General features: G+C 43.0%; 1 protein-coding gene across 1 annotated transcript in view; it reads left to right on the top strand.

Annotated features, from left to right (window-relative positions):
* The window catches only part of LOC126456671 (brain-specific angiogenesis inhibitor 1-associated protein 2-like), a 555,769-nt gene extending 549,627 nt beyond the window's left edge, over window positions 1-6,142 (top strand). The window contains exon 13 of the mRNA XM_050092412.1: window positions 3,738-6,142. Within this exon, the coding sequence (XP_049948369.1) occupies window positions 3,738-4,596 (859 nt within the window). The 3' untranslated portion in view covers window positions 4,597-6,142. The remainder of the gene's footprint in view (window positions 1-3,737) is intronic.
* Window positions 6,143-14,405: the final 8,263 nt, after the last annotated feature.

Raw genomic sequence — 14,405 nt, 5'->3', positions numbered from 1 at the left:
GCAAACGGTTCAGCATTGCTAGCAACTAAAGTAATTTACACAACGAATTAGACGTGCATCTATAGGAGAAAAAGTCAAGGGCGCTGTCCTCTAAAGACATCTTGTATGACAGAATTTGACGGTCATTGCTGATGTGGGCTAAACCTTGGTCCGAGCTCATGTTGTTAATTTAGTATAAAATGAATTTAATGAAACTGAAATATGGACATACTTGCTTTTATTCGTTCTCAGAACCTTGGGTTAAGGAGACTTCGTTTCGTAACAAACCATGACGCTATGTGTGTGACTTATCGTCCATCAGTGTTTGACGTGATGACATTAAATACTCGATTGTTTGTTCATATTGATTTTTCAGTCTTGTTCTGAACGCAGGCTAGGAGCACACTTGAGATATTCTCTTATACGTTTTTGCGTGTGGGCAACTAATTTGTGCTAATACTTTTACTAACTGCATGGGTTGATACAGGAAGCACGTGTTGCAGATTGGTTATGGTGCGGCTTGCTGCCTTTACTGAGGTAATGAATTACATCTCTCACATTCAATCTTCCTTTACAAAATAGTAGAAATAAATACTAACTAATAATGTAGAGGGCTAACTTTGTGACAAAAATTCAGAGGCAATAGACTTTTTTCAGTGGTATCTACAATCCCGCCACACTGCAGAAGTATTTATTTATTTATTTATTCTTCATATTAAATAACCGCAACATTAAGTAAATATTTTCAACTTTGGACAGAACTTTACTAATGGATTCCACACATTAACAGGTCGTCTGCCGACTGTCTATCCACGGCCCTGTTAACTGATATTCCCACAAGCTGCGACATAGCCGCGAATGGCACAGTAGTCCATAAAACGTAGAGCAAATTTCTTTTATTTCCCTATATGCTCAAAAATTGTTAGATCCTTAGACTACCGTTTTCGCTGAGCTGTGACCATCTTCAGATCTGTTTTAAAACTTGTCCTAATATTATGGAGTAATAGTGGTATCGTATCAGCTTAGAACCGTCGCACCATAATATTAGCACAGGATTTGAAAATAGTCATAGCTAACCGAAACCGGTAGTCTAAGGACCTAATAATTTTATGATCAGAGATGGAAATGAAAGAAATTTATTCTAATTAATACCTCTGCTTTAGCTTGTGAGGTGCCATCGGCCTTACCGAAGTGGTAACACCGGTTCCCGTCAGATCATCGAAGTTAAGCGGTGTCGGACTGCGCTAGAACTTCGGTGGGTGACCATGCGGTCTGCCAATCGCTGTTGACAAGCGGGGAGCACTCAGCCCTTGGGAAGCAAAACTGAGGAGCTACTTGTTTGAGAAGTAACGGCTCCGGTCACGAAAACTAACGTACGACCGGGAGAGCGGAGTGCTGACCACATGCCCCTCCATATACGCATCCAGTGACGGGTGTGGGCTGAGGATGACACGGCAGCCCGTTGGTATTGTTTGGCCTTCATGGCCTCTTCAGACGGAGTTAGCTTGTGAGGCGTTTTTTTCCTTGCAAAAGAAGTGGAAGCAATGCTGTTTTAAAACATTTTACACCGTAACTTGACGAAGACTGCACATGAACAGTACAAGCTATAACAGGCTTCAGAGTACATTCTTTCGTATCTCAACTCCAACCATTGTATTAGTCGTAAAAATCACTAAAACCGATGTTATTTTTTGAGTACTTTATTATCTCTCCAGCAAATAACATCTCGTAGTGCGGAGACAGACGAGCGCTGCGCCTGCGCTGTTGTGCTTAGCGGGGCGCGCTCTAGTGGGAAAGTTGTGTACGCGCTGACTACGTGGAACTATGTACACAACAAGCTCAAATTCACTATATTTTTTTAATAGGTGAATGTAAGAAAATCGATTTAATATACTTTTTATAAAAGGCGGAAGTAAGAAAATAAATAAAATTATTTGGTTAGTGAAAATTATGCATTAGCAATTATGAGATCTTCATGAAGAGCAGTATGTAAATGGAAAATTTTAGATAAGGAATAGATTGCCATAATATATTTTATTTATTTTCTTAGGATTACCTTTTATAAAAAATTATACTAAATTTATTTTCTTACGTTCACCTTTTGTAAACAAATATATTAAATTTATTTTCTTACGTTCACCTTTTAAAGAAATATAGTGAATTTAAGCTGAAAAATATGTATTATAGTAAATAACTTTTGGTGAACTAGCGAACGAACTGGTGAGTGAGCTAGTGAGTCAAAAGTGAGCCAGAACATACATACTGTGGCTACTTTCGCTTCCTCCATATGACGCTCAACGTCTCTGATCACTCAGCTGCAGATGCGAACTCTTTAGTTTCCATGCCACTGTATTATCCCACAGTCAGTCGTGAAGTATGAAAATTGATATACAGGGTGAACCCGAATCTCACCAACAAAATTTCGCGAAGTGATCAGGGATATATTCCAAGTACTTTGGAATATAGCACACGTGATTCATTTCTTATACACATTTATTTTTTATTTCAGTGCTGCACTGAAAATATCTGCACAACAGTGAAATACAGACGGTAGGCACCGCCTGTCTTGTTACGATACAAACTTGTTACATTTTTTTCCATGCTGCATGATGGTACACCTCTTTCTGTCCATCTTACCCTCCCCCTCCCCCCTCTCTCTCTCTTTCTCTCTCTCTCTCTCTCTCTCTCTCTCTCTCTCTCTCTCCTCCTCCTGCTCCTGCCCATCTCCTCCTCTGTACTTTCAGTCGTCCATCTCATCCTTCTCTCTCCTTTTCTTTTGAGTCATCAGTTTTCTGACTCGTTTGAACCTTACCACAAATTCCCATTTTTTTTTTTTTTCGGACTAGCATTTGCAACCTACGCCCTCAACTATTTGCTGGATGTATTCCAGTCTCTGTCTTTCTCTACAGTTCTTGCCGTCTACAGCTCCCTCTAGTACCATGGAAGTCATTCTCTGACGTCTTATCAGGTGTCCTATCATCCTGCACCTTCTCCTTGTCAGTGTTTTCCACATATTTCTTCCCTCTCCGATGTTGCGCAGAACCTCTTCATTCTTTATCGCATCAGTTCACCTAATTTTCAACACTAATCTGTACTACATCATCTCAAATACTTCGATTCTCTTCTGTTCCGATTTTCCCACAGTCCATGTTTTTCTCTCCTGTGTTATATATTTCACCCACTCACGCGTCCCAGTTGGAAGGGTTATTCCAGAGAATAACAGGTGTGAAACTTCCTGGCAGATTAAAACTGTGTGCCGGAGCGAGACTTCAACTCGGGACCTTTGTCTTTCGCTGGCAAGTGCTCTACCAACTAGGCTACACAAACACGACTCGCGGCCCGTCCTCACAGCCTTAATTCCGCCAGTACCTCGTCTCCTACCTTCCAAACTTCACAGAAGCTCTCCTGCGAACCTAGCAGAACGAGCACTCCTGGAAGAAAGGATATTGCGAAGACTGTGCTTAGCCACAGCCTTGGATCAGCGCAGACTCCGCTGTAGAGTGGAAATTTCATTCTAGTAACAGTTGTGTGTACCGAGATTGGTTGAAAACGAGCCAGCAGTTTAGCAGGCGAGTTGAAACGTACACACACAAACGCACTTTTATTATATTTATAGATTCCTGGATAGTGGTAGTGACTAACCCCTCTTTCCCCTCCTCTTGTCGAACCCACGTCCGCTGCTGTATGATCATCTGCAGATATGTTTTACATGTAATTCACGAAAGCCATATTTTTAACGAGAAGTGTACTGTTTGCAGCGAAAAGACGGTGACTGCGGTGAACGCCCCGGTGTCTTCCACTCTGCCCACCAAGCAGCGCGGCAGTGGTGGACGCGGCTGGTCTACCACTACCAACGGAACCCACGCCCAGCAAGCGGCCACCAACGGCCACACTAGCGGTGGCGGTGGCGGCAGCGGCGGCAGGAAGCCGACCACGGAGCCGCGTCGTCGCGAGTACACCAACGGCCTGGTCAACGGCACCTCCGTGGGGGGATCCCCCGGGGCGTCGGCCACCACGCCGCGCCTGCCCCACCTGTCGACCACGCTGGGCAGGGACTCCCCCCCGCGCAAGCCCAGCTACCCGGTGAAGCGCACCAAGTCGCTGTGGAAATTCCGCCGCTCCGAACAGCCGGGCGACATCCTGGAAGGCATGTCGCTCTGGAGGCACCGCTCTCTGGTCGACGTGCCGGCCGCGCTGGACGCCGAGGCCAAGAGGGAGAACGGCCACCAGGAGCAGCAGCAGCACAAGAAGCCCGCCGGCCGGCAGCAGAAGGCGGAGGCGGAGGAGCGGCCCGCGGTGGCCGTGCAGACCGAGGACGAGGACCTGGACTCGATGGCGCCCTCCGAGGTGGACGAGGAGGAGGACAGCGAGTCGTGCATCGTGGTCGAGGACCACCGCCGGCCCCCGCCGCAGCAGCCGGCGCCGGTGCCCCGCCAGCTGAGGGGCCCGCAGCAACAGCAGCTGCAGCAACAGCAGCTGCAGCAACAGCAACAACAACAGCAGCAGCTGCACAGCCAGCAGCCGCACAAGAGGATGAGCGGTGCGTCACAAGGCAGCGCCGGCATGACGCTGCCCTGGTACAAACTCTGGGGAATGGATGTCGCAGCCGTCAAATAGGCCAGAGAGCGGTTCGCACGTCGTTGTTTCATCAGCAGAAAGTCCTGCTGCTGGTGACATCGTCTTTCCCATCTAGATTACGCTTCCCAGCTGTCACTGCACACCTGCTGGTGAAGTATCACTGCTCTCAGATGTGATATGGATCCCTTTACATCTGGGTTGTTTTGAGTGAATGACTTTGTCTCGAGAACACTTTGACAACATCAGATCCTTACCTTTCATGTAATTCACGTATCCGGCGCTGCCTGTAATGAGCATCTGCTTGAGATATGAATTATTGAGATATTTTTTCAGCGTGTGTACTGCATACCTGCTGCTGGAGTATCACTGCTCTCAGACTGCTCTCAGATGTGAAGGTGGATACTTTTACATCTGGGTTGTTTTGAGTGAATGACTTTGTCTCGAGAACACTTTGCCAACATCAGATCCATACCTTTCATATAATTCATGTGTCCGGCGCTGCCTGTAATGAGCATCTGCTTGAGATATGAATTATTGAGATATTTTTTTCGCCATGTGTACAGAGAAGAAGCGTGTTTACCAGTTATTGGATTAATCGATTTCTGATTGTAATCTCTACTTCCGTTCAAGGAGTAACCAAGTAGAAAAGTGATAAAGCACATATGTAGAACGAAATGTATGTTCGTTAACAAGTATAACCCATAATTGCTTATAGATAATCATAGAATGTATCAAGAGAAATTTTTAAGATTGTGTTACATCTTTATATGGTGCTATATTTGAACCCTTATTGTTGTTGAGGATATAAATGTTTTACTTATCGGTCATATCTATTTTGTTGATAGGGTCTTTAACATCCTTCTTTTCAAGATCGTCTTATGATGCTAAAATGTATTGTTCATAATCGTAGCCGTTTGAAACTGCCTAATGATACAAGTATCATCTCTCATAGGCTTTGAGATGTGAAAGGGAAACCAAGTTATATGACGTTACTCAAATCTTTGTTAGTAGTGTGTTGTAGCAATCACTTTTTTTAAGGGCACGTAAGTGACGCGATTCAGAGAGTAAAGTGTGAAGCGACATCTATTGATGGACTCCTTTCACAGGTAATAGGTCGCTAGAAGAACTTCGATGGTTTGACGGGCCACGGAGAGATTCCTAGGTTGGAATACTGCCACGTGGCCTGTGTCAGTTACGCAACTTCGACGCTCGTATGGTCTTCGCTCTGATGCAAAGACCGGATTCGAGCGACCATGAAAACTTCTGGAGACGATGATTGCAAGTTCGTGACGACGTGCACGTATACACAGAAGACGCAACGAGGTTCGCTTGGTTTTCTCGCTGAATCAATAGGTGCTTAACATTGCAACGTATAATTACTTAAACCGTCGTCACAGCCAGTTCATAGCTGTAAATTCCTTCCTCTGCAGAGGTTTCAAACATAAATTGTACGTTATGTATCAAGAATGTAATCATCTGTATTCTAAAACATATATTTTGTGTATTTCCTATTCATTACTTAATACTTAATGAGATAAAATATGTAATTAGCTTGTATTTTGATTCTGCAATAAAGATAACAAAACTCAAAAAGTTACTGCCTCGTCAGCAACGTTTCAAGATTGAAAATAAACAAAATTAGTCCCTCATTTCCAGAATTTGCTGTCCAGGCGGTGTTTATTTTGCTTAAACTATTTTAACTCGTTTGCATGTTGTTGACTGAGTAATGTTTCGATCACAACTTCAAGACAACGCAACAGACATAAATACCGTCGTACTAGGAGGTAAGTGAATAAAAGGAAACAAAAGAATAATAAATACCGTCGTACTAAGAGGTAAGTGAATAAAAGGAAAGAAAAGAATAATAATTCCAATGTTTTGATCGTTCAGGGTCTATATTAAACAATATCACTATCCAGACTTCTTTTATATTCTGCGTTCATCTCATTTGAGTTCTACATCTTCGTCACTATTGGTGAGTTTGTCTCTTAACACAATAATTCAAAACTATCAAATGCATCTATATTTCATTAAGGGGGGATGTAATGTATCTGAGTCCAAAAAATCGATTTTTCAAAAACATTATTTTCTTAATTTATAGATTTTCATCGACGCTGTGTGTGAGTTTTATCGGGATAGCAGTATTAGAAATGCCTTTACAATATTAAACCATTTAAATCGGCACTGGTAACCACTCCTACGTTTTCCGACATTTGAAAAACTGCTTGCTTCAGCGGAATTTTTCTGAGTGTAAAGACTACTTTCTATAAATATCTTCTGCTCAGATCTCTATCTTTGGCTGAGGAGTTTCATGCAAGTGGTTTATTTACGATTTGAGGTGTCTGAAGATGGAAAGTCACTAGGAGGAAAAAGCAGGCCTACTCTGAAAGAAATTGATTCTCTTCAGTTATTTTACGGGAGAGCTACCAGGAAGAACACAAGCAATCTAGAGGCAATGAGGCGTGCTGCTGGGCAGTTTTTCTCCTCAGACCACTCACTACCGAAACACCTATGCATAAAATGTGTCCAAAAGGCGAATGGTATAGCAGGAGAAATGAGACGTATTCACATAAACACTCATTACCGTAATTGTTACGATTGGAAGTAAGCCCACATTCAGGTTTATTGCAAACTCTGATTCAGTGAGGAAGTATCTTAATCGGAACGCAGAGAATGCAAATGGAAGCCTCAATAATTTAATTTAAATTATATGTTCCGAAAGGACATTGTATGGACGTGAAGTTCTCAAAATAGGCATCTATGATACAGTTTTATATTTTAATGACGGGAATAGGGAATTGAAGTGCTGAAGAGAGGTGGTATAGACCCACATGTGTTTACAAGCAACTAACACCATCGATGAGGGCAGGGTCAAAAAGCTGACAGATAACTGTCTAACCTACAATCACAGGATAGGAAGATTTGAAGGGGAAAGAAGAGAAACCTGGGGGATGAGGACTATCAGTATATTTCAAAACTAATCTTATTACAGGTGGAAGTATGCGAAGAAAATCTTTGAATCCCATTTTTCGGTTTTACATCTTTTTGCGTTTTTAAAAGCCTTTTCTCAAGAAGTATATGGGCAAATGTTATCACATTTTCAAGAGCTGTTCGAAACATGTTGCTATCACATTAGCACTAAGGAAAATACGACATCCTGCGATTACGTTCCGATTTTTATAGTATTGTATGTAGAAAAAAATCTTAATTTTTTATGTGAAAAATTCATAACTCTCTTAATAATACAATTTGTACCAACTAATAACTGTAGTGCAGTCTCCTTATAACCTACTTAAGACACTACAATAACATCTTCAAGTTGATTGCATGATTAGAATTCGAGTTATTGCTGTTTTAAAAAAGACAACAAAAATAAAAAATTCTGATTTCTGGCAAAATATTAATCCTGCTCTTTTTATTATTTTTTCCTTTAAAATACAGCTCTTTTTCTTTACACATGGAGAATTTTAGATTTGTACATTAATAACTATAGCTGTAATTATTTTTTAAATAAATGTTTACATTTTCGAATACATTCTCCCTTAACAGAGTCTATGTCAATGGTAAACAGGCACTTTTCACCTGCATACTTTTTTTTTTTTGCATTTGACCATCGAATACTTATAAAAGGAGGTGCGATGTGCCATTAAATGTTGACAGATTTTGGATTACAAACATAAATTAATTTTTGGTTTTCATACAGAGCATCTGTACTGAGTTTGAGCAATAATATGTTTGATGTTTATTACCTATGCTCTCAGAGATCGGAAAATTTTAAAAAAAATAAAGTGCATAGGTCAACGTTATCCCATCTGGAGGGCAAGGGGTGTGGGGTGATGGAGAGCTCTACCGATTAGATTTTTTGTATAATAATATATAACGTACATGCTTTGAGGGGTGATAATATTAGTGATCTTAACAAAAAAATCTTCATGTGGACACATTCCCTATTACAGATACTTTCCGAGATAGGACACATTTAACGTACATTGTTGTTTTTTTTTGTATAATTCAAACATTGTCATTCTTTACAGCATTCCACAGGAATGTAGAGGAACTTGAGATGAAAAGTTTGATGCAGGACACTGACGGTCTGTCAAGTTGGGAAACCACCTCATACTGCCCGCAAATCTATCTAAGCTACAGCGCACAAATATCGGGCGAGGTTTTTCTGAATGCACAAACTATTGGTTCTAGTGAAAAAACGAATGGAACCTGTTTTTATAGCAAATCTAGTGTAGTTTTATTTAGTACCATGACACCTTTTGGCAGGAGAGTGCAGTTTCCGAGTCATTCAAGGAAAACGTACAAAAATGATATTGAATGTGTTCGGAAATCATTCCGAATAAGATATACGTCGAAACGAATCTTTTCGTTCAGAATCACTAATACTGTCACCCCTCAAATGGTTCAAATGGCTCTGAGCACCATGGGACTTAACTTCTGAGGTCATCAGTCCCCCAGAACTTAGAACTACTAAAACCTAACTAACCTAAGGACATCACACACATCCATGCCCAAGGCAGGATTGGAACCTGCGACCGTAGCGGTCGCGTGGTTCTAGACTGTATCGCCTAGAACCGCTCGGCCACCCCGGCCGGCTGTTACCCCTCAAAGTATGTACCTCTCCTTCTGACTCACGCACGATGTCTTGAGTGATTATGAAACATTACAATAACTAAAGAGTAAACCTTGAATAATAATTAAATTTTAATACTAATTTCAGAGCAACATACAAAGAACATTAAAGTACAAAAAAGAATGTGATCACAAATTTGCTTTATGAAATTCAGAAGAAGCAGGCCCAAAAGGCGTACATTGAACGCTGACATATCAAGTTAAAAAGAAAGTTCCTCCTTTTTACATGTTCTGCGTTTGACAATTATTTTACAACATTTGAAACTTCAACTGTGTCCTTACTAATTACAGGCCACAGACAATGAGTTTCTTTTCTGCGAAGTTGTGTAAGCTCTGCCTGCTCTTCTCATTTCGTAAGAACTTTTTCCTCATAGTGTTTCACTGTTTTCTTGGAGCAGGGACACATAGAAATACGTTTGCAATCTCTCGACGATCCGTCGCAGGAAGCGGAAATTCCTGGTCTGCGCAACTGAGGGGTTTCATCGGTGCAGCTTCTTCTTCTTTAATATTAAAAACTGGCTCACCTTGTGTTTTACCAAGTCTACCGTGAATTATCTTTATAAAAGTGGCATAGCATGACCATCAGTGGGTGAGAGGTGTTTCACCAGGTAGCCACCAGAATCATCGTATGACGAGGCGGAAAAGCAGTCTCTCACGCAGAGCCGTGTACTAGGTCCTCGTGAATCCGCATCACGGTGAGTTTTGACGGGAGGTATGGTGAGTTCCGTCCTTATCCCGTTGGGTGGTGTCAATATTGCGTCTCCCGCAGCATGCTGGGATGAAAGTCGATCGGCAGATGTCACGGGCGGTCGAAGATCTAGCCATGGATTCCTGTCGTACGTCCTATTCAAGCTTTGCCTCTGGCTGACTGACAGTCAGGGCCCCGACCGACGCAAACCATAACTCCTGTCACCTATAAATCTCATGGAGACCAGGACACATACGAATAACAACAGTACCGTAGAAGGCAAACGACAAATCGAATTCGAGTCAGCAACGCTGAGCAGAACTCGTGACAGTAACTAAAGACGCACACATAAACGCAAGTAAACGCTCTCAGGGCTCCAACCTGACCGAAAAGGATGGAGCGCCCGTACTGCTGGCTTTAACGAGCCGTCGCCAGCCCCGATAGGCCGGTCGGACAGGTGTGACTTACGTTGAAATCATCGGCGAATACAGCGCCGGCAATTGCAGTAGTGGCGCCTAGCAGCCGTCATCGGTATCCATGTTATCCGGCGGGCTTTCGAACGCGCCGTGATAGGATACCACAGTTTCAGCCCGATATGGCTTCTCTTTGGTTGATTTTGTCAAGCAGGGCCGGTTTATCGAGTTAAAATCCGCGACAGTCGACGGCGACAGTTGTCAGTAATACACTACTGTTCAGGATGGGAAGCGTCAGGACTTAGGAGTGGGCATGCAGTGGGGTATTTGTAGCTAATAACAGGAAGAGTTGCAAAAGAGACAACATGAAATTCATGGTACGGAGCACATAGGGCGCGCTTAGGGTAGGCGGTCAGGCTGCTAGTAGCTTGGAGTAGCCCTTATAAAACAATGTGTTTGCGCCACCTCTTCGCAGTTCACTGCTCGCTAGCACGGATTGGCGAGCAATATCTATCTCAAACCAATACAGTCGGCAAATGTCGAAAAGGTTAAAGACTGGTCAGTACTCGAATGACCATGTAAAGCAAAAGAGCCGGCCGCGGTGGTCTAGCGGTTCTAGAAGCTCAGTCCGGAACCGCGCGACTGCTACGTCGCAGGTTCGAATCCTGCCTCGGGCATGGATATGTGTGATGTCCTTAGGTTAGTTAGGTTTAAGTAGTTCTAAGTTCTAGGGGACTGATGACCACAGATGTTAAGTCCCATAGTGCTCAGAGTTATTTGAAAGCAAAAGATAATATATTTCAAGGTGAGAACCCGTTTTACACTGGTGTATTGATCTCCTGTTTGGAACGGAAAAAGGACTCTAGAGATCAGAGTGAAATGAAATATCTTTTCTTTATCGATAAACAGGTTGCTTGTACGACATTTTGTAAACATAAAGTTAGAATAACATTATAAATAAAGGTACTTGGCATACAGTTTATGTTGTCGTTGTCTTTCTTTCAAGTAAACTGGAATCACCTCCGCTACTGCGCTGACGACCTATGGCTGGCCTTGCTGGTGCGTATTGACTCTAGAATTGGTGAACTGAATCTAACATTTTATTCCAATAAAATAAATGCATCGGCCGCTGTACTGGTACTTGAAGAACTATGGTACTATGAGCCTAATTGCGACGATTTAATAATAGAATTTCAGTAAGATATTTATGTAAAATGGTGTCCAGTGCTCCCATAGACAAGCTAGGTACAGGTCTCTGTAGTATGTGCATAAGAACCTCAATAGTTGAAAGCCCGCAGAGTAGTACTGGACCACCTAACCTCCACCATCAGTGCTCGCCTCCTGCTGACTACCATACTCGTCAAGCGATATCAAGCTGGTTTGCAATATCAAGCTGGTTTCTGTTTGGGGCTGCAACCACCACCGCATGTCCTGAAACTTGCCTGCTTCGAAATGACTACAGCAATGTCGTTTTTGACTCTGCTACCACTCTGTTACCTATGTCAACAGCGATCAGCGAGGCTGTTGCGTAAATGTAACAAAGCTGCCTGCGAGCAGCTAAGCGCAGTATGCCAACAGTGAGCAACAAGGAGCCAGCAGCGAGGATGCAGCATAAGCGTACACAACGAAGTTATGGAGAAGCCAGAAAAAGATACATGTTATTGAGTCGGAGGCAGCAGACAGAGCCAGTTCTGAAATCTGCACTCTGGTTACAACATCTGGTGCCTTCCTCCACATTTCCTACTGGTGGTTTACTGTGGGCGATGCATGCTGGTGTGCCTCGACAGGAGCATCCAACCGTGTGAACTATGCTTAGCGCAGGAATACGGGCCTGCGCTGAGTATTACCACCAGGAGTTGCTTTCCGATAAGTAACTCACAACGGGGAAAAGGAAATCCTCCATTTTAAATTTCGCAATAATTTATTCCACATTTCCCCCAAACGTGTGGCCATCTGCACATTGTTGCGAATAGAAGTTGATTTGCACCTGTGGTTTCCCGAATTGTGGCATAGGTGGTAGTCAACGTACCTTGGGAGCATTTGAAAATTCTCATGCTACAATATGTGCTGATGTTGCACGTTTTGTTTATTCTGTATTAGACTGTCGTGTGGGTGGAGAGTTCAGTGTCTCAGGACATCTAAGTAACGTGTAACCTCTAGCTTTGAGAATGACCTCAGCTAATGGGAAAAAAGGAAGTTCACAGGTTTTTCCTGGTATGCTATGTACAGTTAAAGCTACTAACTCAAGGAACGTCATTTGTCGTTGACAAGCAGGGACACTCGCCTCTGGCCTCTGTCAGTTTGGATCTTTTTTATGACTGCTGTTCTTAAGCTGAGTTCAATGCTCGCGAGTGTCACCCACTTGATAGCCCAGTCGACAGCGTTACCGCAAGGTACGGAGCACTAGCTCCGGTTACGAAAGCATGGCCAAGGAAATCGCCAGCGTCATTTTCAAAGGAACCAGCATGGCATTTGCCTGGGGCTATGCAGTGAACGCACGCCGTTACTAAAATTGGATAGCCGGATGGGAATTTGAACTGTCGTCCTCCCAAATGTGAATCGGCCCTCATTGATGATCAGATCCAGCAGAGTTACCAGTTTGATGGAATGTTGATTACGTTTCACTCGCTGTGCTTATTAGTCCCAAAGATCTTCTTTGGGATTAAGTTGGGGTGTTTTAGCGACAGTTTACCTGGATGTTTGACGAACAGGAATGAATCGTCGAGATCTCTGAACACAGTGGCTGCCACCTCGTAAGGTAGTATACTTTCCACAGAGTAGCAGACGGAAGGCAATGCGTGGTCGCCGAGAATTCTGAAATAAACATCCTGGCTCATCTTCGTGGTATTTTGAATGGCTGGGTGCAGATTATGATGCGGAAAACACCCGAAAAAGTCACAGAATCACCGGCATCCTCCTCACGCTGTCGACTAAACGCTTCATTGTACGCTTAGCGTAATTTGGAAAGAGGTAAATTCGTGACTCGTTGGACCACACTGCACGTCTCTAGTCAATTACTGTCCGGTTCTTCTGCTTCCTCATCCACTGATAACGTGCAACTTTATTTCAAGCAATGGGAAATGGGCTTTTGTGACGTATCCGATTCCTAATTCCCATTGCACACAGTTCCCTTCTTGAAAATTTATCCGCGATCTGACTGAAATATATCTGCATGTACTGACAGCAACAATTCCTGTCGGGTCTGAAATCAGTGGTCATTGACAAGGAGTGACACTTCTCTCTGACCTCTGTCAGTTGGGATCATTTTATGATCGCTGTTCCTACTCCGGGTTACGTGCTTGCAAGTGGCACACACTGCCCAGTCCTCGTTGACACAAACAAATCAAACAGTTTCATTGACAGTATGGTCATAGATACGTCCAACAGCTCATTTCCACCGTTTTGTCACGACTTCACATCGATCCAGATCACTGCCACGAACTATATCAGGCGGAGGCTCTCTCGACTTCCAGGTACCAATTCTAAACCTCCTACAGTTCCCCTAAACGACCAATGTGCTCCTAATTGTGGCGACTGATATTTTTTCCCGTGAACTTGCGACACGGGACTGTTGTATTCGCCGTGCCAGAAGGAGCATCTTACCTGCAGCTATCTCAGGCTTAAAGTTATCATGATTTCGTCAAAATCTAAAGCAGATTGCGTTACCATTATGCCAACCAAGCGCAAAAATTATTATATTTCTGAAGGAGAGAGGAGAGGTGGTTTCATCTGTGCGATGCACGTCAGTCCGGAACCGTTATTTCTCCCACAGTAATTTGTAACTAGCCCTATAAAGCTTTACATACATTTTAGCGAAGTTTGGCCAATGTGCGTTTCTGGTGCGAAGCGTCGCATTTTCTTTCATCTCATTGTTTTTCCGACATGCTACACGCAAACACTGGTGAACGTCTACTCCGAAATAAATCTGTTTATTCATTCAGTCTGTGTCTGCTATACTTGTGAGAATTATACTTTATGTATTATTGCCTATAGTTATAATGCATATGAAGAGTTGTTTGGTAACATGTTACGAGATCTGCTTGCTGTCTTCATTAGGTATACAGAAAACTGGCAACGGTACACTCAAGGGAAAAGATATGCTGTCTAGA

This window comes from Schistocerca serialis, chromosome 2 (assembly GCF_023864345.2).
Source record: "Schistocerca serialis cubense isolate TAMUIC-IGC-003099 chromosome 2, iqSchSeri2.2, whole genome shotgun sequence".
NCBI classification, from domain to species: Eukaryota; Metazoa; Arthropoda; class Insecta; order Orthoptera; family Acrididae; genus Schistocerca; species Schistocerca serialis.
This window is presented reverse-complemented; position numbering and strand designations above follow the sequence as displayed.